This window comes from Dermacentor andersoni, chromosome 4 (genome assembly GCF_023375885.2).
Source record: "Dermacentor andersoni chromosome 4, qqDerAnde1_hic_scaffold, whole genome shotgun sequence".
Lineage (NCBI taxonomy): Eukaryota > Metazoa > Arthropoda > Arachnida > Ixodida > Ixodidae > Dermacentor > Dermacentor andersoni.
Genome location: NC_092817.1, coordinates 102437335 through 102463990, shown reverse-complemented (window position 1 = coordinate 102463990; position 26656 = coordinate 102437335). Strand labels below are relative to the sequence as shown.

Sequence of the window (26656 nt, the reverse complement as noted above, 5' to 3'; positions counted from 1 at the left end):
GGAGACGAGATGTTCGATTCGGGTAGGTTGAGAGGGAACAAGGAATGTGACGCGAGCAATCGACTATGTGTCATCGGATTATCGAACAATATCGAATCCCCCCATAATGAGTGGGAAGCTGGAGAATGTAACGGCCGATATCTGCTACTATCATTTATCTGCCCTCATCCTTTAATTCCATTGGCTCCGATTTCCTGCGGACGCGCATTGTGGACAGCGGATGTACTTCGCGGGAAGAATTTGCGTCTGTGCCTTTTATGCTTCTTTCTCGGCTCTTTGTCACGCTTTTCTTTGAAAATCAGAGTGTTTCTGTTTCATAGATTGTTTCCGTCGATCTAGCGTTTGGTGTGCGCGCATGCGTGTGCGCGTGTGTGTGCGTGTCGTATCGGAAGCACTTAACAGGGAAGGTTTGGTGTGCCCTAAACGCTCCATTTGTCTCTCCCACAGGGGATCACAAGAAGGTCGTAGTTTCTTAGTTATGCCAGTAATTCCGGACTGTTCTGAAACTACACGCACATTTCAGCCTCGAAATGTAGACCTTTATATAAAAATGGCGCGTAGCACTTCTTGGATTACCATCAGAGCACTTTAAAGTTAAGTTTAACTCCAAGTTCCACAATTGCAGGAATTAGGCGTTAAACGGTGCCGAAACATAAATTACTACCGCCTGCTAGTCATGTAGACGAATTTCTGCAGTCATGTTTCAAATCCAAATCAAATCAAACTTTATTCCAACATTCGGGATGCTGAAAGCCGTGGTTTCCACATCGTCAGTCCATAACGTCACTTATACTAGAGCGCTATTCGAACTAATCGGCGCCACTTGTGCCCTTATTTGCACATTGAAATATAAGTATCTAGTGACGAAGTAGCAGCCAAAAAAAAAATAACAATGGCGGTTCAGCGTGAAGGACGCAACAGTGAAAGGAAACACAGAGCTTAGCGTTTCACAGAACCTCCGTGCACAGATGGTGTTGTACCAATACTCGAGGGCTTCCTGTCGCATGACTCCGCACGTGATCAAGAGTGTGCTGCACAAAGAGGTTAAAATTTACTTTTTTTAAGCTTCCTTTAAAGCAGCGTGACGAGTGCCCAGGCGGCTGTCAGGCGTCTCACAGCGCTGGCATGGCGAGGAGTGCCGCCAGTATAGCATAGGCGTCGCACCTTGGTGGTGCACGTGCTGAGACCGAAGGAAAACCGTCGGCTCTTTCAGCACGAAGTTAACTTTCTTTTTGCTGAGGCCACTGTAATGAACATAGCAGCCATAGCAACCTGGCTTCGCTGTAGAGTCGATTGAGCAGAGCATGGCAGTGCGACAACTTTGCTTGGTTCCTTTTGCGGCAAACGCACTATGAGGACTTTCATGTCTCTTTAGATCTTCCCCGCGTGAGACGTGCATGTGCCGTCAATACCCTGAGAACACGGAGGCCACCATCTTGAATTCAAAAACGCGACTGGAGCGTGAATAATATTGCTATCGAAAAATTTGAAGTTTTGCCGGAGCAGGCGAGGCATTGACAGCGACAACTTAGCGTGGACAAGTTAGAACATCTTGAAGGTGATTTGTATTTGGTTAAATTTATATATCGCCTTCATGACGTCCTCGAAATCGTCATCTGTACCTTCGAGCTTAAGGTGCATAACAATTTCCTGCCGACGCTGTTGTAGGCATCGTTAATGTCTAGAAATGCTATCCATAAAGGTTTATTCTGAGCTACTGAAATCTCTATCCACCTGGTTACCACAGATAAGAATAGATAATAGGTGGTGGATAATATCCTTCAAGTGTCTGCCTGGTCTGGACACATTGTGCCCTTCCCCCATCATATCGATCGTTTTTAACGCGAAAGCGTTAAGAGCCACAAGTCGCAGAAAATCCGACGTTGGCGTCCCGCGGGCCCCATCGACCGTCTTGTCGCGTAGAATTATTACGAACCACGCATACTCAACCACGCGTGCCCTCTCTGTAGCGCAGAGACGTTACTTAACTGAATTTCTCAAAATAAAATGCGTCACCAAAATTGTAGAGCACGACGTAGACACATCATACACACATGACAACGTCGGATTGTAGTTTAAATATACGAAGAATCATAATTTTGTTAAGCGGAAACTCAAACACAACTCCCTTTTCCCTCGTTTCTAAAATTGACAGAGCGGCGCGCCCTGTTTCTTGCAATACCTCGGGATGGCGCTCGCCTCCGCACATCCGTGACCCACGCAAGAGGCCGCCTCTCTACCTGGAAAGCTCGCCTTCGTTCATAGCGTTAGCCGCCAGCGTTTCGCGGCAAACATTACGGTTACACAAGCTGCATTTGCCGGGAAGGGTAAGAAGCCATCAGGAATGTTTAAATGCTAAATCACTAGACTTTTAAAGGAGAAGGTTAAGCGTCCTCAAAATTTTCGATAAGGGCACCAACTTTTAAAGTGTACCCTAGTGGCAACCACAGATACGTGTACCTTGAGGTCATGTGTACAATATATACTTGAAAGAGTGCGAACAGAGACTGTGGTCAATGTCGACCCCTGCATCTAACTCGGAGTGTTCTTCGTATACACAGTTGACACTGGTGTTCTGCACATGGTTTCTGCTGTTTGGTGGTTCCGAGTACGGAGTTTCTAGACATACGGTCTTAGGGGACGTGCCTGTTACCGAGTGTTTTATTATCTACTGCGGTACAGTGGCGAAACCGGGGTTCCACATTGTAGCACTGGGATCATCAGGTTCTGGGCATATGAAGTTCCCCCGCCAAACCTCAGCGATCACTTTCAAAGAGTGCGATCAGACACTGCGGTCAACTTCGGCACTTGCATCTAACTCGACTATTCTTCGCGCACAGGCGAAGAAATTGTCCTTTTTTTCCCGCTTATATCCTTACCGTAGATGTCTGATCGCTCTTGCTGTTAGGCTGGGACTGTGGCGCCATTAAGTAAGGATTCTGAGGAGTTATTAGCTCTTTTCCACGTGAAACGTTGTGATATGTGTTATGCATTGGGAATCGTGAATGCTGCATTATATAGACACATACCACATGATGCGAAACATCTTCAGAAAGAAGCAAATGACATTAAAGATTCTTTAGATTACATGAGTGAACAGTTCGAATTCGGGAAGAAGCGAGAGGTGTCTCTGGCAACAAGTTCTAGAGGCGCTCGAAAGGCAGAGACCCAGCGAGCCGGCAACGGCGAGCGGAGACCCGCGCCGAGAAACGGCGACTTCGTAGATGACGTAGGCCCTCGTCGGGGCGCGCGAGCGCCCGACTGTAGGCACAAATAACTTTGGCTGCAATCCAATCCAATCCAATCTTGCCGCCGCAGCAACAAATTAGTCGAAGAAATGCTCCTGCACAATGTTTTTCAGCTTGAAAAAAGCTCTCGCTCTAACAAAATAAAATTAATGGCATCCCTGTCACGCAAGGAGAAGACTGCGTCAAGATTGTTGCAGCCCGTGGCGAAAAAATTTGCTGTCCTATTAAAGTTACAGGCATTGATACGGCCCGCAGGGTTCCAGCACACAATACTGACCAGAGCAACTTGATAGTGCGTTTTGCTTCCCGTGACAAACGCACCACATATTTTGTTGAAGCTCGTAAGGCTCGCCCTTCGACAAGTTGTCTTGGAATTTCCCGCGCATCATCCTCGTCTGCGGATGTGTCGAATGAGGCAAGTGAAAGGCAAAGTGCTGACTCTCGTGGAACGCCAATCTATTCTAACGATCCGCTAACCCTTGAAAATAAGGTTCTGTTGGGTAAAGCACTTGTCTTGAAAATACAAGGTAAATGGTCGTTCCCCTGGATTGACAATTGCAGTTTCAACAGTGAGTGAACAGTGGGGCTGGTTTCGGTATTGGCGATAAGGCCAAATAAGGCATCGCCGTGACACTAGTTGCTAAAGAAAAATTCAGTAACTTTTGCATATGTGGCCCTATCGTTTCATCCTACATGGTAATAAAGTGGTGCAATTATGTCTGGAAATAAAAAAGTTTTCGGCTATTTTCTTTTTTCGGCGTCGTATATCTTTATTTATTCGCTTCATTTGATGCGCCAACAGGTGGCCCTTTCGCTCTTATCGCTTCGTCTGCCACTGTGTTCCTCTTCGCCAGACACTTTCTATGCACGTGCACGGTTTTTCGTATGCTCTGGCGTTAAAAGTTTTTTTTTTTTTCTGTGCCCACGAACGTTCCGACAATGTCGTAAAAAGTGAGGAAAGGGTAGAAGGCGTGCTCATGGCTGTGTGTGGTGGTAACTGGAGGAGAAAAAGAATGGCGAACTTCTGTTTCCCAGTGAACGAGAGGTAAGCACCCGTTTACTATAGCCGTTATGAAGAAACAAGCGCTATCCTTATCAAAACGGCTATAGGACGAAACGAAAGCTTTTCCGCAGTTGCTTTCCAGCGAATATATTTCTGTTTGGCGCGGCGTATTCTTCAGCGGTGTTGTAAGAAACTGAAGCTACTTGTTGAATGTTGCCCGTGAGCGGATTGATGCTAGCTGACTCTCGAGCGCTCATTTCTTTAGGTATATGTGGCGGTTACTCTTCACTTTTTGTACGAGCAGAAAACATGCAATTTATATTTTCCGAAGGTATTTGAATGCTTGCTGCACAAAGTGATTACGCTGGATAGGATTTTGATGACCACGACCGGTTTTTTTTTTTGTAGTGACATTACCAGATCTGAACACAGCAGAAACAAAAAAAGACGCCTACATAGCAGTCAGTGTTTGCGTTTTGAATTAGAAAAAGAAGTTCGAGTTACACATTCGTGACGCCCGAGGTACGCTTTTCTACCTGTGCCTACAAGGAGAGAATATTTTTGTCGTTTCTGCGTACTCTGCTCTTTGGTTTCGGTTTTAGGTATTCCTAAATCATGGCCACGAGGTGTCTTGCCCTTCTTTTTTCAGATGTGCCATGTGGAAAAATTAAGCTCAATGGAGAGTTGTGGCGCTGCTCACATGGGAGCAGATGTACAACGGCTACCGCCTCTTCTTGGGCCACTTCCCAGAAAGGGACTGCGCCGACCTAACCTAAACAATACTGTCGTGGTCAGCTGTACCGACTGTTCGAATGGAAGAGTGATCCCTGAACGAGGAAGGTAAGAGGAGTAAATGATTGCTTGCGAATCTATGCTTCTATCGTTCATGATTTTTGTACAGAAACCAATTGACAAGGCATGGCGTAAATGCCATGAGCACGGCGTGCGTTATCTTTTCCACGTCGTCTGATAGGCGCCGGGCGCCATGCTAGGTTACGCAGCGAAAATTGTTCCGCGTGCGCCAATACACCACGTGCTTGTCAGTTTCTCTTTATCGCTTGCTCATCTGTGGCGCGCTATGTTTCCGATTATTGACTATACCAAAAAGCCGAACTGTTTCTCTGAAAATGAGTAAATTCACGTATCGTGAAAATTCGCGCCGCACTTTGCCGTATACAGCACACGATAGGGCAGAAGTTGCCGCCCGCTTCCATGTTCTTAGAGTGTCCTCCCTAAGAAAGCAATAATTCCAACGCCCAGTTGCCCAGTAGTTTTTGACCATTGGAAAGTGTTTTCCTCTTATGGGTATGTGGAAAAAAAGATGAAGCCAAGGTAAATAAAGCGATCAATTATATAATCGTTAACAAGATGAATCTAAAACTTTCTAAACAAAATCGATGTGTAGTATTCTTCGCCAGCTATTGAGAATACTGAAATGTTGAACAGGTCTCATTAGTATATAGCAGCACTAAAACCTGGAACTTCGCTTATTGAATTTTGGAGGCATATTTCTAGTTGAAATTCTGCAACGAAATGTAATCAGAACTGCCTGCATTTGATAAAAGTAGTATTTTGCTAGCATTACTTGGTATTCGCTACTGCGAAGCATTCAGTGTGCATGCATGGATTGTTGCTTTTTTTCGTGCAGTGGAATGAACTAAAATAAAAGAGTCGCAAGGTTTCAGTTCTTTATTTATTGAAAAAAAAAGCCAATATAGGGGTTCAGTGCAGAAAGAAGCTATAACCATCCTTTGTATCAAGAAAAGAGGAACATTTTTAATACATTATCAGCAGCTCACATAACAACTGTGTACGCCTTCAACTCACGTAATCTGCACGCATACTTCAAAAAGCTTTATACACCGTTTGTTTGCATGTATTTCGGTGCTGTTGTCACGAACTACTGCATGTGATCTGCGCAAATAGGAATACCTGGCGCTGTATATCTTGTTTTTATTGATTCCAGCCAAAGGCCAGTTCGCCGTGCCTTTCCGTTGCCCGGACCATCTGGCCTCGCTGCAGACGGCAGGGTGGAGGTGCGTTTGGCGTCTGCGGAAGCATTCGGCCAGCAAAGACCACGTAAGTGCAGCAGTTTTGGTGGCGGCTTCTCATTGGTCTGCTAATTCTGTTAGCTATTTTTTTCTGGTAGCCTAAAATATAGGCTGACCTCTCTTTTCTTATCAAGAATATTAGGTGGTTATTGGCACGATAAAGTCATCCAGCGATATCACATGTCCTGTGTTGAACAGCTTGCGTATATGTGGTGTTATAATGTGCAAACAATGAGTGAAAATATTTTGAATGCCTATGCCCGACGTCTCATGCTACTTTTGACAAAAGGGGCCATAGCGGTTAGTTCTGTCTATATCAACGCTCACGCTGATGATAACAGCTACCGGTGTCTTACTAAGCGTAAAGTTCTAAGAGGCACATGGACATCATATTAGGAGTGTTTTTGTCGTGTGCACTAGAAATGTGATAATGAACAGGATTTTCATGTCGTGTTTCCATAAATGTGGGAGATGTTATATGGCACGAATTTGTTGACGATGGAATTCGCTTTACAATGGAAGACGACGCTGCCCTTGTCCAATGTGTCTGCATGCACACAGCTACAAATATGGTAAAAATTTGCCAACTAGCCAAACAGGATGTTTTAATGATGTACTTGTCTTAACACGTTCTACACCGCCCCGGCGGGGCCAAAAGCAAAAAATATACGCACGAGAACCTCCGGCGTCATCGCACGACTGAGGAATGACATACAAAGGTATCGCAAGTAAGCGAAGTTAAAGAGCTGCCGAAAGATTCCCTGGGGGGAAGGACTAGAGAAGTTGATAAATTATGCGAGCCTAGAATTCTACCAACTCTTGGAGAGCCAGGTGGCATATCATTATTGCTAGAGGAATGGATGTACACGGAGAAATGTTTTATGGAGCACGTTGGCGTAGTCGCGCTCTTATGCGATGTGGCTACTGCACTGCAATATAAGCTAAACAGCAGTCTGCTATAAGAAATATCTTGCTCTAATAAGTGTCGCATAAACATGCATCATCAGTTCTGTTATGCGTAGCTTGTGCTGCACATAAATAGCATCAATCTGCATAGCAAAAAAAAAAAAAAAGCGAAGAGCGTGAGAGGAAGTTTGCTGCAAAAAGAAAGCTTCGAAAGCTTGAAAATTAGGAAATATTTCCTTACTGTTATTTTATTCCTTTTTGTAATTCAGATAGTTGTTAGGGCGTTCTCCTGCTTACCATATTTTTACAATATATTTCGGTACATTTTGATATTTGCATATACATCGTGCTGCACACTGTACCCTCCCTCCCTCCCCCTTCTCTTTGTGCAGACATCATTGATCCCACACTTGCATCCTCGTCTTTCAAAATTGCTACATAACTACGATACACGGATTTTAGGATCTTCTTGGGCCTACTTCAGTAAAGTTGTGCAAGCAATAACGCTGCTCGACACTCTTGACTTCAGTGGTTTCATTAATATTACAAAAGTTTGCGAGGGGGAGCTGCGCTCCTTTCGGGAAACCTAGGAATAATCTTAACAAGCAAAGTAAGCATGCTGTGCCAGAAACGAGTTCTCTAGTAAAGTTGAAATGCTTTCGCCTCCTTCTTGTGTCGACATCGAAATTCTCATGACGGATGACCTCCAGCCACTGATTAAACTCGTAACCTAGCTATGACACATGTCCTCTGCTTCAAGGAGAGCGCAAAACTTAAACTGTTACAGCTTCAAACGAAGCTCTACTGGTCTTGCGTGTTTTATCGCGAAAGAAAAAAGAAATATACAAAAAAGCTAGACTTTTTCAGTTTAATTTGCTAAATATTCATCAGCCCAATAGAACAAGCAGTCATGCAGAAAATTCAACAAGTATAGCATGTTTCTTTTTTTTTTTTTTTTTGAGAAGCAAGTATACCCGTTGCACGGAATAAAAGACAAAATTCTTTTTATTAGTATGCAAAAGAAGTGCATCTGCTGCTTTTGAGAATCTTTCTGTCATTCGCAAGGAAGTGCTGAGACAAAACTTGCTTTTGTAGAGTTGCATTGTGCAGAGCAAACAAACATGGACTCTATAGCAGTTTTCTCTCTACGAGAAATTGTATCAAGATGTCTTTTGTATGTATGATCGCAGTGCAGGATGCGTCCATTTGTACTGAATAATGAGATACTAAGTTATGCATTATTCTGTTGTGTATGAATGCCATAGGTTGCTAATAAAAGCAGTGAATCAACCCCGTTTGCTGCCTACTTATGTTTTGCCGAAATAATGAAGCTGCGCGCTATGGCGTGTTGACCCGTGCATCTTGAACCGAGAAAGAGAAGTTTTTAGACTAATTCGTTGCACGCATGTTGTGAGTGCAAGAAAATTAGAAGCCGAAGGTTGTCGAAAACAAGCTCTTAAAGAGGAAAACAATCTCAAGGGAAAAAAAAATAAGTGCAAGCGGTGTTGGTTTCTGTTGGTGCCTGCAGAGAAAGTCCTGTGCACCTCGAGCGCATAGCAGGCGTCAAGCGGAATGGCGTTTCCCGCTCGCCCACTAACTAAACCGTTGCCGGGGGCCATGGCAACATGCTTGATTTCTTTTCTTTTTTGGCCTATCAATCATCAGGGGATGAACTGGCGCTTGCGCCGCAATTCCCGTTTACCTGTGGGGAGAGTCTACCAGCAGACAAAGCCGTGCTATCAAAACACGGAAAACGCAGGAAACGTGGTCGTATCACATTTCGCACGATGAAGGCCTTAAGGTGGGCAGAAATGCCTAGATGTACCAGGTTCTTCAACAAACTGGCGTACATGTCACACCGTGATGCTAACACGATCACATACAACGTTGCTGGGATTCTTTTTTTTTTTTTGCAATTCATGTGAGCGCCCGTAGTTTGCGTCAACACTATACCGAGATTTCGGCCTCCCTTGGTTCTTTTGACTGTCCATTCTCGATTATCGGTCTATCTGAAACGTGACCTTCGGCTGAAGATAAATGTATTTACGGTGTATCAGGTTATTCATGCAGGTTTTACCATCGCGATGGTGATATAAATCTAAACATCGCTAGTACGTTCGCGTAGAATCTAATACAGTTACCGTAACTAACAACCTTCGCAAAGTCGTGTATGGTTCTGTCTATCGATTTACATCTTCATTTTATTCCAGCTTTCTCACTAAACTTTCAGTGACACTACATCAACTGTCTAGCAAAAATAAAAATGGTTTTATTCCTTGTTATATTAGCATCAACTTCAAAGTTTCTCACACTGTGACAACAGACTACCTCAAGTGCATCTACACCTATGGCTACCACTGTCCTATTACTGACCCTACACATTATACAAACAGTGGTTCACTGTTTTTAATTGACCCACATTATCTCTAATTTCACCGAACACGCTCAAGTTGGTGGTATTGAAACCCCATATTACGGACCATTACCCTATATTTCTGTGCGCTGTCAAATATATTTCCTCGAGTGAATAATTTGCGCTTCAGAAGCTATTTTGATAGCATCAAATACATTAAAATTATTGTAGATGCCGACTGGTTGCCAGTTCTTGAATCTCTAGATCCTGAAGTTGCATTAGCCAAATTTATCGACATTATTAAGACTGCACTGAGACCACTCACTACCATGCTCTCCTCAAAGTGACGTTATTATGCTCCCTTTTAACCCTGGCTATCAACTTTTCTGTTCCGTTGAGTAGAAAAAAGGACAACCTCTACGAAAAAAACCTGGCACCAGCCTTTCAACACGCCGCTTAAAGCACACTATAAGCATTATTCAAACACTTTATCGACACTTCTTAATAATACAAAGCGCACCTATCAAGAAAACTAAATTCAGGAATGCGGTAATAATACTAGAACAGAATGGCAGTTGGCAAATCAATTCTTAAATAATTGATTCACACGACCCGAATACATCACTATCTATAAATGATGTGATCATAACATCACAGAATGAGATAAATAATGCCTTCAGTGATTACTTCTCGGCACCTACTACCGTCGCTGACAATCCTGATCTTTATCCTTCCTTTACCCTTCAAAAAAAGAACTTTATTCAAAGGACAATCAAATTAGGTGAAAAGATAACAGTTTCTTTAGAGGCGTTGTTAAAAAATTTGGCGATAATGAGATAAAAGCCACCTATAGAACTATATGTCGAGCCGACTTGGATCATTGTAGACATCCAGAAAATTGTGACTGAACCAAAAATTAATTCCCGATGCGTTTAGGTTGTCACGGGAGGCGCCTTTCATTGCGTCATACCATCATCGACCGAAACGCCACCGATCGCTTAAGGGCCATTCACACAGGCGACTGACAGAGGTCGCGTGACCAATTTGGCCGCAAAGCAACCAGTCGGAAATGGTAGCAAATAGTCGATTTTCGAGAAAAGCGACTATTCTGGGCATGTCGCTCGTTGCTTGATTTTTCAGTAGCGTGACCGTGGTCGCAAAACTGCTAAACCAATCAGCGGCGGGCTGAATGTGTTTTCCATCCGGCGTTCTCCTGCATAGCACCAACTATGAAGTCCACTCCTCTATGGCAGACTACAGCGCTGTAATTAGTGTCTTGCCTCGTGATGCTGGGGTGCAACAGTTCCAGCTTCGTGTAGAATGTACGCGCGGTACCATTCGCCGGGAACTAAACAGCCGCAAAAAAAAGCGTAAAATATTGCACCGATTCCCACGCAACGCGAACTAGAAATTACAACTTACTCCCGATATTACTTCTTGTCACGCGCACGGAGTTCGAACAGGAGATGGCTTACGTGGCCGGCATCTTATCGCGAACAGCGGCACGGGCCACTCACTAGTGTCGCTTTTTTTTTTTTTCGGACGCTTCCCTTCCATGGTTACAGCTGACACTACGCACGGCACAGCACATCAGCACAGTGGCGAAGCCTTCCTTTTCGCTTGAATAAAAATACACGGCTGTTGCCTGAATACAAAACCAGCGAAGTGCACGCGAACGGCGCAGATCCCTGGAGTTCTCGCTGAAAATGAGTCTCCGGTATTGCGGCTTCCAGGTCGCGTTCGCCCGGTGTTGCCGTTGTGAGCATCGGACGCGTTCAGTCGCTTTTTAGTCGCCAGTCGCAAATGGTCGCGCGACCTTCTCAAGTCGCCGATGTGATTAAGGCTTTATGGCTCGGGCGGTTCACGTCGCGCCACAGACAGATAAGCAGTCATTCAGTTGGTAAGAATGAGGATTGATGATAGGTAATATGGGTCTCATCGCGTTTGATAAGGGTTCCGCGAGCAAAGATAAGGGGCTTAAGCTCGATAAGGTACTATAATGGTTGGTGCAACTCTGATAAGGTTAATAAGCATCGATAAGGGTACATAAGGGTAGCATCAAACACGGACATGAGCAAGTGGCGCAATGCTTACACATATTTAGAGGACTCCCAGAGGAGTTTCTTCGTCATATGCCACGTGTTACAATGAACGATCCAGCCCATAAAATTTTATCTTCCACGAAATGTTTGCAAAAATGGAGCTGCGGTAAGCACGAAATTTTTCTACGATTGTAGGCATTTCATAATGGCTGATCTAAGCTTCACCGCTATACAGATATGTGTTGTCATGAGATCATTTAGCACTCAAAGATAAAAAATAATACCGACGAATGGAGGCAACAGGACCTGAGATTATGATAAAGTGGATGACGCAGATCTCAGGGGCCGTCTGTGGATTGGGGTTGCCAGGATGGGCTGTGGGGTGTTTGTCTGCAAGATCGGCTGCCCACGAATCTCTTTTCTCAAGAATACGCCAGGTACGCTTCACCGCTTGTCCTAGCGGTGATGCAGCGAAGGCATATGAATACTTTTTCAAAGAGAACAGCACGTATTTTTACAGGGACTAGGAGGGAGACAAGACACGGACCCTCCTAGTCCCTGTAAAAATACGCGCCGTTCTGTTTAAAATGGCTTACCAACTCGCTCAAACGTCCGTTTTATATGAATCCCTTACCGCGAAGTTTTCTTTGTTAATCTCTTCTTGTTGTCTATCGATCATTCGCAGAGTAAACGACATATTCGCCTGCCACCTTTTTTTCTATTTCTGCGACAGGCTTATTGGCGCTCTTTGGCAATGACTGGCCCTTGCGCCATAAAACACCACATATCATCATCATCATCATGCGCATGGCTTAAGGCAGTGAAATAATAACATAGTTACCGAAGGTTCCGCAGTATGCACACCAGAAGCTTGCAAGAGACAACGACGAAAAATACGTAAAACATTCGATAATGATACAAAGTATTCCCACAATGTCTTGCCATTCGCACTGATGGTACCTGCCCAACGCAACCTGTCGCGAAAAGACACCACCAGCGGAAAGCGTGGCTCTGTGTGTTTCTGAAAAGGTCTATTGGCATGCGAAATCGAGCAAATACGACTTGACTGTGCCAACAACCACCGTGGTATATACTTGTGTTCTCTCATTTTTGCAGTGTCTGCCCGTAAATATGCAGAATTTGCAGAACGTGGACGGGAATTCTAACACCAACATGACGTCGCTGTCATAACGGCGTCATCATTTTGTTGTCTTTATTTTGGCGCCTTCATATCATTGTGAATATTTTATTGTCATGTCGCCGTCCCCGCCGTCTTCCCTCTGTCGTCGCCACAGCGTTGTCATGCCATCACGCCGTACTCACCCAACCGTCATAGTTTTACCGCCATCTTTATTCTGTCATCGTCATACCATCATCGTCATTGGGCCGTCGTCACACAGTCGTCGTCACGCTGTCTTGGCCATTCCAACGTCGTCATTTTGTCTTAGTTATTGCACTGTCATCACGCAATTTTTTTTGTAAGCGTCGTCATGCCATAGTGATTACAGCGTCGTATCATACTTCTGTCATTGTATCGTCATTGTCATCTTATTGTCGTCACGCAGTCATCGTCATACCATCGCTATGAGTAGAACATTGTCACTCTATTGTCATCACTCCGTCGTTTTAATTTCATCAGCATTTTAGTGTCGTCGTCTCGTAGCTGGTCATTCTTCGTGGTCACAGTACCATCGCCGTCATCCCAGCGTCGTCAATTCATTTTCCTCATGCCATTGTGGTCATGGAGTCGTCTTTACTGCGTCAGCAGCACGTGATCGATCGCCATAAGGTTACGTTGAATGATGCGTTATCCGGTGAAAATCTGCCCAACTTGGTCATGCACTCTATAGCTGTAAATTGTCACTGAAGAATAACAAAGTCCCCCCCCCCCCCCCCAGAAGAAGCATATATATATATATATATATATATATATATATATATATATATATATATATGAACGCAACGGCCTCATATGGTTAAAAAAGAGCAATAAAAACAAATTTTGTAAAATGCTCCTTAAACGTTTCGAGAATAACGGTGGCACAAAACTAAACAAAACGGACGATTCGCAGCCCCGCATCTTCGCAGATGTGTGTTTACGTCTCAACAAGTGGCAGCTCGATACTCCTGAGCCTATAGATGTGTCACTCGGCTGCCGCAGAATTACGCACACCACTCTCAATACCATTCACTTCGTTGCCTAAGATCTCCAAAGTGCAGCAGTCAGCTGTCATTATATTGCAGAATGTAGTGCTGAGTGTTAAAAGATTCATACTATGCCTACTAATGAAGTGATAGAGCAATACCATCTACCGTGATTATCAATTATTCTTCCCTAAGATTTTGCGCCATGCGTATCTTACACAGTAGAATGTAATCCCTCGCACCCACATAGAAGGAGGTCAAAGAAATTTCAGTTATTGATAAATGTTAAACATTTACCGGTATATACAAGTTGGAAAGTAAGTGTAAGTGTTTGGAAGCGCACTGCCAAGTGGGGAGAGTACATTCGAAACGATAAACGCTGACCAATATGGTGGATATTCATCGTACGGAAAGACAGGCGTATAAGATGCGATAGATTTCATGCTTGCCGCTTTCGTTTCTTCGTGCACTCCAGAAAAACAGAAGCAGAACAGTGTTGACATCTAGTTCGCATGACAACGCGCTCCAAAACCTCAGCGTGAATGCATTTTCTTTTTTTTGTGTATGTGTGTGTGTGTGTGTGTGTGTGTGTGTTTCGCTGGGCCGGCAAGTGGGTGGCAGATGTAGTGGTGTAATGCTGCTTTCTAATCGCTTGTTTTTCCTTTTTCTCCTTACGCAGCACAGTGTAGCGTATCGCAAGACAAAACAAAATAAAAATAAAAAATAAAGCTGCAATGAATGCTGAAACCTGAGCAGTTCGCTGTTCTGTTGTTCCAGTCACGTCCGTAAGCGGTTTCTGCACACTGGCAGTGGCCGATGTTCCCGCGCCGTCGGGCGCTTCTTCGCTGTGTTTTGTGCCGAGCATAAGTAAACCAACGTTTTTTTTTTTTTTAATCTTTCGCTTGCTTTTCACGCTGTTATTTCGCACACGAAGATCATGTCTGGACGTGAGAAAGCTTCTCCCTCGTTCCAAACTTCGAATGAATACTTCCTGCGGTTTTATTTTGTTGTTGTTGTTGTTGTCGTTGTCGTCGCCGCTGTTATTTTTTGTTTTTATGTCATGCGGGAAAGGAGTAGCGTTAGCTGCTTTTCCTGGAGACGTGCAAAGCAACCGTGACCACTTCACTCACTGATGAAAACATAGTTTCATATTTCTGGCGGGGAGCTTCTTCATGTGGTTTTCAACATGCTTTTTACAATACTTAATTTGGGGGACCTTACATTAAGATTCGAAGTGATCCTGAGTTCTGTAGTACAAAGGTGTTTACTTTTCCTGAGCTAAAAAGTATTATGCAACACAGCGTCCTTATATCGAGGGTCGTGCGAAGAATCTAGGCTAGAAGTATGTAACAGTATAAAATAGTGCAGATTAATGGGCCAAGCAAAATCACCGGCTGTGGTCGCGGCAGAGTGTAATTCTTTCAAGTGCACTTAAACTGCGGCACACGAGTGTTTCGCAGACATGTAGAAACTATTTCGTTTCCCAAGAGTATGAAAACAAGTACAGAAATCTGTGACTGTCGTCCAGAAGATTATGAGAACGGAACGTTCACCAAGAGCACGCGTACGTCCAAATATTGACGTCAGTGAGAAGAAAGTTATTCGGCTTGGAATCTGAGCTGAAAAAATATAAAATCTTTTACCGTGGTGCTTACGTGCAAACTGTCTATATTCATGCTTATCAGAGCGCGGGATAGCTGACATAGAAGTCTACTCAATTTCTCCCTTCATAGCGAGCGGAAGTTATTTGTACTAGGAGTAAGTGGTCTAGGCGATAATGAACTCACTCGGAACAACGAATCTCGAAAAACCAAGCCGCGCAGTGAGGGCCAGTGCTTGCTAGGCCAAAGTGCGCATACACATCACATACCATCACCAGCGTGTCGCTCACAGTTTAGTGACATTGGGTGGGGAAGGGGGGGTTTGTCCTCCCCCCCCCCCCCCCAATGCGACACACGCACAATCTCTCAAGTGCAGACCGTTGCCGCGAACAAGCCACGAACACGCGATGAAGCCTCAAACGTATCAAACGGCAATTTAGGGTAACACTTCTTACGCGGACAGTATAGTGGTAATGAAGCTATAAAAGACTAAAAAAGAAAATTCCGCACGAACTTAAGAGCAGACCTTGTGCGCGTCCGCTCTTTCGCACCCAAACACTTAGCCAAAATAAGCGCGGTGCGCTTTAACGTCTACATCAGAGTAGAGCGTGCCGTTATCGCCTATGGACTACCAGTTCTGAAGAGAGAAGGTAAATTATGCATAGAGCCGCCAAAACTTGACGTGACAGACAGAGCCACACCCACTTCCTGGCCAACGCCGAGGACAGTCGCCGTCAACATGGCAGTCCCCGCTAAATACCCTGAAATCCAATCATCGCAGGGGCGGACTAAAATTAACACGATCCTCGGCAAGTGATCCAACGGTTGTCTTAACCAACTGGAGCCTGCTTGAGTGACTGCAAAGCAAACACCAGTGTGTTAGCAAGGAAATGAGTGTGGAAGCAAAATAAAGAACGGAGTCGTCAGTGGAATGAGTGCGCGGTGCATGGAAGTGGTAGAACCACTTCATGATTCATGTTTTGATTAATTGAGCGAATCACTTCAAAGTGTAAATATTTGCTAACGACGAGACAACTGAGTTCGTTCAAGCAACTGAAAACCTAATGAAATAAAGGAAATTAAACTGCGTCAAGAATTGAGTGAGTAAGCCAGCTGGTGAAAAGCCTGAGTAATATATTAGATAGGCTACCTCACCTCCAAGTTCTTAAATAAACAATAACAAAATCAGCGAGTCAGCAAATGAGTGATGTACAACATTGTATTAGAACTGAATTAATTTTAGAAGAATTTCGTAAAAGGATTTAAAAATTTGGAGGACGCTTAACGGGGGGGGGGGGGGGGCGGCGTTGTCTGTAAGAGTGGAATGCGACAGCATCCAAATATGTCTGAGTGCTTCTCACGCTTCCCGGCAACTGCAGATTATGTCACCGTAATGTTTACCGGGAAATGCTGGCGACGTACGCTATGCACGAAGGCGAGCTCTCTGGTACAAACGCAGTCTCTTTTGTGGCCGCGCATGTGCGGAGCCGAGCGCCATCTGGATGGTGCTGTTACAAGGAACCGAGCTCGGTGCGTCCCTCTATGAACAGTAGAAGCGCTGGAAAAGGGCTTTGTGTTCTAGTTTGCGCGTAATGAAATTGTGTTCTCGTATATTCAAATTAGAATACGACACTATCATGTTCGTAGGTTGTGTCTATGTGGTACTTAGAAATTTTGTTATGCATTTTACTTTCAGAAATTTTGTTAGTTCAGTAACGTCTTTGTGCTAGACGAAGGGCCTGCGTGGCTGGGTATGCGTGGTTCGGAAGGATCCCTGGGCTCATAGATGGTGGACTCGTGGTGTTGCTCGTAACGCCACTGCGCTGAAATGTAAACTAGGAAGATTGCACGTGTGCATCGACAAGAGCTGTTGTACCAACTTTTATTGCCAGTTTTCTTTCGTTGCTTCGCCCATCTTTTACGTAATTTTTATGAAATTATGCAGGGCATCCTGCCCAGGTTTGTAGTATTTTCTCACAGAAGCACCTAAAATAATACCCATTGAACATGTAATTCAGTGATTTGGAGATAATATATGTATATAATAAGTGCGTGAGACTCAGTCGGGAATTGAGTGATGAAGCGCATTTGGGGCCTTCTGACCGACATCAGGCATAAATCAAATACCTCAAAAAACGAATAATCGTGTTGTCTGCTCCTCAGTGGCACAGGCTCGTACATTTTTTTTTTTAACTTGAGGCTAATCACCTGTTCTGGCAGAAATTCTTGGAAACTTGGAAAACCGGAGGCACAACTTACAATCTGCTAGCGTTAATCGGAGCGGTTATAGGACATTGCTTGGAGAGGCCTTCGTCGTGCAGTTCACATAAAAACTGGCTGATTATGATGATGATGATGACCAGTTATAGGTCACTCACATGACAAACTATACCGTAAAGCCAGTAAGGGAACGCGATTTTTTGTTTGAAACAGCACACGAAGAGTATAGTCACGTTATAAATCTGCGAGCATTTAAAACACTGTTGTTGCTTCGTTTTCCGTCGCTGCAGTATTGTTTGCTGCAACCTCCATAGTAAAGACTTCGAAAGCCTCAATCGCGCGCGAAACACTGCTCAAATTGCTGAATGCCATCAAACTGAAACAATAAAGCAATGTTTCGTTCTCTGCCTCGATATATTTTGTTTATGCAGGATCTTACTGAAAATAAAAACAATACTACCTGTCTCATATTAAGGTAATTGGTTCAACTTATTGAACATATATATGTGCATATATTGTGCCGTGAGACATTTATTCATGACACTGTAACTACAGATGCCATGGAGGCGCCACATGATCGACACTGAGCCATCTGTCCACAAGGTATGTTTGCCGGAATCAGATGTGTTACGTTTTAATTTTGTGGAAGCATTTTCTTAATAGCTACCGCGTATAATCCAACTGAGCTTGTTATTTTGTTTTCTAAGCTTACTGTATAGACGATGTTTTCTGTTCGCAACTGTGATACGCTTATCATGCGCAGTACGTTTGTCGCAGAATTGTGATGCAGTAAACGAAAGAAATTGGGTTAAAATTGCGAAAATTTTTCGTACCTGCGCCTACTGCTCTGCAGCAGCAGCTCTAGAATTATGAAAATAAAAGGCACAAAAAAACGGAAACAACATTTGCACTTATTTCTAGTTTTCTTTGCACATTCAAAACAACCGGAATACTTTTAACCTGAAAAACTCTCACGTGGCTCGGAGAATATCGAGAGAACCACACGTCAGCAGTAGGCCACATCTCCAGCCTCCGTATGCCACGTGGAACTATCATCCGAGATCACCCAAACAGAAGACAGAAAAATCACACACTTAAACGGCGCCGTAAAACACGTCTACAATAGAAGCGACGGGAATAGTTTCTACGTTCGGCTCGAGGTACAAAAGCCTTATCCTTTTCCGACCATTCGCTGTCTGCCTTTTGTCGCACTTCCTTGTTTCTTGTCTACATTTGAGATTCTTTTATCGTTGGCTTTAGCGATCAGCCCGCAACAATCGTTCTATCCTCAGCACATTGTTTTCAGCAATAAACGCACGTGCGTTGGTGACAACGGCCACTCGTAAACCGTAGACAGCCGCGGGCGGGCTCGCCGCATTCGCCGTCATCTCGAAGCTGCGAAATTTCAGTGTCGACCCTTCGACACCACGTATGCATGACTCGCGAAGTAGCCGCTCCCTTTTTCCTGCATGCGAAGCACATGAGTCTGAGATAGGAAAGCGTAACTATCTGCATTCAATCAACGGCGCCATGCTCCTGAGTCAGCACGTTGTCTTTGAATTCTATTCTTTGTTTTGTTGCCTTCCTCACTTTTGCATCACTGTCGTCCAGTACAGTCGTAAAACGAAACGCGCCGCCGAATACGATTCGGGACTCCACGCATCAATCTCTGTGGCCGTCTATTCTGGCTTCCATATGCGTGGAACTGGTGCCGTTTTCTTAAAGAGCGGCAAACTGATCCCAGCATAGTCAGCTCTCGATAAACGCACAGTTCAAACAAGGAAGGTCCCCAGACGTCGGTGCTGATAGCTACCGCTCGTGCGTGTGTCCGTATTTCATTGATATAGAAAAACGAAGCTCAGAAAGGCATGCCCTGAATAGAATGGAGCGCATCTGGTATACGTAGTGGAAGATAGTGTTTGTTTATTTTATTTATTACCCTCTGGGCGATAGGCATTAAAGAGGGGAGTGGGTTACAGCAAATACGAAACAAACAAATATAAGCAGTTGGAACTTTTAAGTAGAAAGTGATTTTAAGTGATTATACAGTTTCAGCTAGGGTTTACAACGTCATGATTAATTGGTAGCAAACTAAGATAGTAAAGCGGTAAATACAAATGCACTAAGGTTATAACCATGCAGTAAACAACAACAAAAAATGCTTCGAATACAGAATGTTAACTAGAGCTGCATGAAATCATTAGTTATCGTAAATGGATACGACTTCACCAGGAAGATGGTGCCATTCCGTAGATGACCAAAGATAAAGTTACTGCTTAAAAAGTTTTAGTGTGACATGATTGAAGACCAACTTTATAGTGGTGGTCGATTGGAGGTGATACGTATTGGGGCTGAAAAATGAAATCGTTGCAGAGTGTTTAATGATGGTATAGTTTATGATAAAGAACTAAACGTGCGATTTTCCGACGAGAAAAAAGTGGGGTAAGTGAAAGGTTGGTTTTCATGGAAGACAGACTTGCAGTTCAGTTGTAATTACGTAATATGAAACGAACTGAATTATTTTGCAAGAGGTCTAATGAATCAGTTTGTCAATAGCAGGATCCCAAACAGCGCAAGTATATTCAAGTTTCGGATCTATAAAGGTTGTATAAAGAAGCATTTTTAGGGATGAAGAACGGTTGAAAATTTACGGCGTAGGTAGCCAAGCATGTGGTTAGCATTGCGGATTACGCAGTCGGTATGAACATTCCAAGATAAATTAACAGATATGCACACCTAGGTATTTATAAAAGCGCCCCAATTCCAAGGGAAAATTATTTAGGTAATGTGTATGCATGCTGTTAGTTATTCGGGATACACGCATCACTTAACGTTTGCCAACATTTACTTTCATTGTCGAATGTTTGAACCAGTCAGCTACACTAATTGGATCAAACTGAAGGGGGTTAGCATCCTCTACATTAGTTCTTTCCCGAAAGATAACAAAATAATCCGCTAATGAATGTTAGATGATAGTGAGGAAGGGAGGTTGTTAATACAAATGACAAACGAGACGCCCGACTACTGAACCTTGTGGTACACCGGAAGTTATGCTTTGAAGTGGGAAGTTAAGGCCGGTTGCGGTTACAAATTGAGAGCGATTAGATACGAAGCATTTAATAAACTTCAGGATGTTAGTGTCAAGGTTTAGCTGACTTAGTTTATAAAGTAAAAACATTTGACAGCCGCCATCAAACGCTTAAGCGAAGTCTAAAAAAATGTCATCTGCAAATGACGAACGATCTAGAAAACGATGCAGTTGGTGTATAAAGATTGCAAGCTGGGTTTCTCATGAAAATATTTTTTTTCTAAATCCTTGCTGAGCTGGTGTGCAAAATGCATTGGATCCAAGGAAGTTAACCAGATGTTTGAACATTATACGTTGGAGCAATTTAGAGCAAGTGCTTGAGAGGGAGATGGGGCGATAACTACCTATTAATTTTTTGTTACCTGATACCTGATTTATGCAGTGGACCACCTTCCCGATTTTCTATTGGATCGGTTGACTAGATGTATCCCGTGATCGCTCAAAAAGTTTTGTTAGTATAACATAAATAACGGCGATAGCATTTTTAAGAAATTTTGAGTTAGTCGTATGCAGGCGATGAGTGTTGGCTCAGTGAATTAATTAGTTTCGCAACGCCAGCCGTGTCCGCGATCACTGGAAAAATAACTACGTAATCGTACTCGCGAGTAGGAGGTAAGTGGTCATTGCAGGGGACAGAAAAAAATTCGCACAAATGCGTCATTAACGGCAACGGCGTACTGTTCCTTGGGTATAAGGATGCTCGATGGGTCTTCCAGAGTTAGGTGCTTATCATTCAAGGGGTTGATGACACCCCAAAACTTTTCAAAGTTTGTTTTTAACATTGATGGAAGTACGTTAGATAGAAAGTTAGGTTTAGCGTTCTTCGGCGCTGCTACGTACGTGTCGAATGCGGACTGTCGTGTCGAATGCGGACTGTCGTGTCGAATGAGGACGCGTGTCGAATGAGGACGCGTGTCGAATGAGGACGCGTGTCGAATGAGGACACAAACGTGAGTCAGTTGGCGAGTGCTTTGCGGAGCGATATAGGCGAGTTTTGCGGTTAAATAGGCATTTAAGGTGGATTTGTACCAAGGAGCATCAGAATTGTAGGTAATGATGGGGGATGGAATGTACTTCACAGTCAGTTCCTGAAGTTTAGCGGCGAGCATGTCCCAATTGTGTTGAAACGAACTATTATCGAAATTCGGTAGGAAAGTGTCGAGAAATGCAGTTAATTCGTTATTTATGGTGGTAAAGTTAGCGTTTTTGTATATATGTATAGTTTTTCTGATTTTATTTGGTTTGGGGGTTAGCGTGTTAATTGAAAATGCAAGTAGGCAGTGATCGCTTATACCAGGTAGGTGTGCAATCTCCGAGATTGTATCAGGGTGGTCGGTTTTATTTACAATGAAAGTATATTATCAAGGATATTTATTCACAAAAAAGGGGGGGCATGGACATAAACAAAAAAGTCGGAGTTTCGTCCCACAGGCAAAGCACTGATTCCAGTAGCAAATTATTAGACAGCTATAGGAAGTAAATTGAGTCGTTTTATCAGCTGCATGAACTGCTGTAAACATTCGCTTACTAACGAACTTATCAAGCACGGTATCATGGGCCCAAAAGAAAGAAGAACCCATCTCACTCGATGACCACGAAAACGCACTGTCAGAACGCTGGCGTGGTGAATAGGGGCAGCAGCGGCGACAGAATTCCCCACCGTGCTGCGTCTCACTTCAAAGCGAACTAGGTGCGCGTGAACACAGAGCACACGAAGCCATCAGCTATTTCTTGTCGGCTAGCCTTCGGTCCCAGCGTATATTGCTTCCAAGATAGTACACGCGTTGTCCCGCTCCGCTGCTGCAGCTGGAGTAGAAGAGGAGATGCGCATTAACCTACCAGTTCTCCCCCTCCCACTTGAGCAAGTGTGAATACGGCGCGTACCCTCCTCACATTCTTCCCTTGAGAGTGGGAGGAGACACCGCCGCATCAAACAACGATCCTTCTCGGTTCACCCTCATAAGCTCTCGATCACACCTAAAACACACGGTGTGCCACCGCGATGTAATGGTACTTGAGATCCATACGGAATATCACGTTCACTCCGACGCGGACTGCGGAAATTCGCCGGAGTTCTCAATATATTTGTTATCGCAATGAATAAACCCAACACTATAGAGTATACAGTGGAAGAGAGCGAATCCAAGAAATCTCGTGTGGCCTTATATTGCCGAGGGTATAGGTCTATGAGCCCAACTGCAATGACGTGGTGCATACTTTTTGTTTGTCCCTTCCGCATGTTTGCGTCGATGGATCACCCAAATATTGCAGATGGTGGGTACGTTATTTAACGATGACTTTTGACGCATGCACCAGAATTGTCATGCCCGACCCAGCACTCTCATTTATTTATTTATGTAATACAAGCATTTTGCGCATGTAGGCGCTTAAAGGGCCTACTAAACTGGCTCATTTTTCATGTTCCTTCATGATTACTGAGGTCATATTTATGTTCTGGCAGATTTTTCAGTTTTAACATGCTTGCATTACCTTTTATCCAGAAGTATGAAAGGGAGTGGCTTCCAAATAGCCGAGGCTTCAAACCGGCATAAAATTTGGTCATAGCAACATGTAATGCCAGGGTTAATAAACGGCTAACGAGGCGCTATAGTCAAAGCTAGCACCCAGCTCTGACACACATCATGTGATATGTATTTGATTACTTTTTATATTATTTTACTGTATCTCGGCATGCTTCCCCATTAAAAAAAAGAACAAAGCATATGTCCCCTAACTCTAATATCCAATAATCTAATATGAAATATATGGGATCCTGTATTCAAGGGTGTCCCGACTGTCATGCACGAAGACATAAAAATATGAAAATGCCAAGTAAATGGACAGAATCAAGGTAATGTTGTTTACCGTCGCTTGGAGATACTCAGATTGTTTCTTGAGTTTCGTCTAATTTCACGATTAGTCTTAGTTAATGAATCACTTTTTCAAATATTATATTTAAATGAGAAGTGTCAATGAGAAAATTGTAGAGCAACATGAAAAACTACCTATACACCTTCCCGTTGCTCAATACGTGTTCTGGATAAGTGTTTTTCCGAGTGTGGCAAAAGCCAGTGAGTACACGCAAAGTGTCGCGAGACAATATTGTGGTGACAGATATTGAAGGCAGCGAAAGGCGAAACCAAAGTTCAAATCGACGTATATCGAGGCAAAGAGTATTACGAGCAAAAAATTTAAAACAATGAAGGAAGGACATTTGTAGCTGAGTGACTAAATGCAATAGGACACATGCATAGTGCGTGCTGTGCACGGCCTATGCCTTCCTTATTACGTCCGCCCTCTCTTAACCCCTTCACCACTGTGATTTTCTCTCCACTGCCGAATTTGAATGAAAAGAAAATTTGTCGCTAATCCCCTGCCCTATCATTTGGCGGTGGCCCATCAGGCTCAGATTTAGTATCGGTCTCCGATATACTCATACTGGTTATTAGCCACGACGGCCGCATTTCGATGGGGGCGAAACGCGAAAACACCCGTGTACTTAGATTTAGGTGCACGTGTAAAGAACCCCAGGTTGTCGAAATTTCTGAAGTCCTCCACTATGGCGTGCCTCGTAATCAGAAAGTGGTTTTGGCACGTAAAACCACATAAATTTTAATATTTGTTATTGTTACTTCATAATAGATATTATTGATACCAGAAATGTTTGAAGCAGATACGTTAAATTCTCTATAGTGTGCGGGACGAGGTATTAGTCATTTGTAATGAAAATGAAAATACTGATTGCTGCTTGCTGCCAGCTATAATATTCCATCGCGTCCTACGTTATAGTTTCCAAGCGAACTTTATTCCGATAGCAATTATACGGATGCTTGTTGCGCATTTACGCTGTGGTATTTATTGTTGGCATCGGCGCTTTACTGCTGCCCAGTTATCGATGGCGCATGCGCGGTCAATGCGTGGAGGATGAGAAGGCCCCCACAGATGTGAGGCGCGTTTACCGCAGTTGAAATGCGGCAACGTATAGTAGACGCCCCTATCGTGAATCGAAAAGCATCTAATGCATGTGCTGTAACGTGGCGTATTGGCGTCAGTTAGGTGGCTACACAGAAGAGCCTCGCCAATCCCCTGGGAGGGCTGCCATTTATCAAGGAATTCAGCTGTGTAGCATAATTATTTTTATGTAATTTTTTTCCTGCGTAGCGCCACTCTGAGAGGACACTAATGTAATGTTTGTACACGTAAGATGGCATTGTGTAAGGAAAACCGAATTGAAGTTAATGTGTTCTTCCGTATTTTGTTGTTGTAATATGGCCTAGTCAAATTCATTTTGATGAAGGTTTTTTATTCCTATCAGAATTATGCGGTAAACGCTAGAGGCACGTTTGCGACGTCGTCGTCTTCGTGCTGTCCTGCTACCTATAGTGCGCATGGGCGGCTCGCATGCGTAGTGATAGAGACCCCAGAAATACGGAGAGCATTTGGCTGTAAAAATATCACACTTTCGCCCTAAGGGCAAAGTAATGAATGTGAACGCAACATGTTAGGATATTAAACGAAGTGCAAGACTCGTAGATATATAGTGGCAGTATGAATTTAAGTAAACATAAGCTAATGCGTTTATGCGTGAATTGCGTTTAATGCGTTTAACGCTTTAGGCGCGTTAATGCGTAAATGCGAGCTGTTGTGCTAGGGGTCTTCTGTTTGGATCCTGCCATCAGACAATTTCAATTGTTTATTAAGACCAACGCCTTTCTTAGCGACTTTACCAACACACCCTCTTCCGGATTGGGTATGTTTCAAGCCTCTTTCTCGGGCCGATCCCAGAGGCAGTGCGCAGACGAGCCAACAAAATTGCATCATCTTCAGGTTTGAGCTCTGTCAGTGTTTGGCGCTTTGAATATTTAAGCCTGAAAAGGTTTAACATGAAAGGCATGCGCTCTCAGTGTATTGTTTCCTTACATTTGTTTGCAGGCTGCGCGATTCGCAAAATTTTAAGGAATGATTTTGTCAGGAATGTAGCACTTGGTACGAGGAACTTTAGTGATAGATTGGTGTGGCAGTATATAACCCGCACATACCGCATATCATATAGCATAGCACGGTATATAGCGTACTTATACCTAAATATATACGGAACCTCATGGGGACGTCGACAGAAACGAGGACGTGGACTGCACGAAGCGACAACGCTTCGCCCAATCGCCTCGGTGGCGAAACCAGGACCCTGCATCCTGCGGCTAGCAAGAGCTTTGTTCGCTCGCACAGTGTACTAACGCTAACTATCCTGCTTAGCTGCAGTGTATACGCGCTGGTCGGAGCGGAACGAGCACTGAACGTCAAGTTAACGTTATCTAATATTTCACTGGGCGATGACTAGCGTTCGCAGTTTCCCATCGGTCGGATGTCGTGCACCGTCGAGGTGCAACGCCTGCAGCGGGACTGGCAGGGCTGCTCATCGCGCCAACGTTGTGAGACGCCTGGTAGTCTGCCCGGGCGCTGTTCCTTCTGCGTCGCGCCAACGTATCACACTCGCGTGTACCTAGAGAACTGAATGAGGATTATATCGAAGCTGAATCTCGCTATCGCTCTCAATGAGAGAGCCTTGGGCCGAAACTGACAAATTTAAGCTTACTTTTTGCTGTTTGGTATACTGACAATGATCAGTTCTAATCTCTTAGCAGGACGGCATATTCTGTCCGTGTTGCGCTCTTAGACATTCTGTGATTGCTCATCATTAGAAGTTAGCAGCAGCTTAGATTATACTGTATGTTACGAAAGAATAGGGTGGGAGATTACTCGGCCTCACTCCTGCCCTCACGTCCAATCTACCGCAGTCTTTGCATTTAACGTAAAACATGTTATAATTTTCCGGTAGTAATAATTTTCATATAGGATACCTGTGTCTATAGAGAGAGAGAGAAAATGATAAATGAAAGGTAGGGAGGTTAACCAGGATTGAGCCCGGTTGGCTACCCTACACTGGGGAAAGGGAAAGGGGGACGGAAAGATTAAAAAAAAAGAAAAGAGAAAGTCCACTG

The 26656-nt window shown here is 43.9% G+C and overlaps 1 protein-coding gene across 2 annotated transcripts in view; it reads left to right on the top strand.

The window, feature by feature from the left end:
- The first annotated feature begins 3868 nt into the window (after positions 1-3868).
- The window catches only part of LOC129386282 (uncharacterized), a 119912-nt gene continuing 97124 nt past the window's right edge, over positions 3869-26656 (top strand). For both annotated transcript variants that reach the window (XR_008613733.1, XM_055074086.1), the window contains exons 1-3: positions 3869-4293; positions 4901-5091; positions 6218-6330. Coding sequence is in view for 1 of the 2 variants with exons in the window: in XM_055074086.1 (XP_054930061.1) it covers positions 4901-5091; positions 6218-6330 (304 nt within the window). In the remaining variant the exon portion in view is untranslated. The remainder of the gene's footprint in view (positions 4294-4900; positions 5092-6217; positions 6331-26656) is intronic.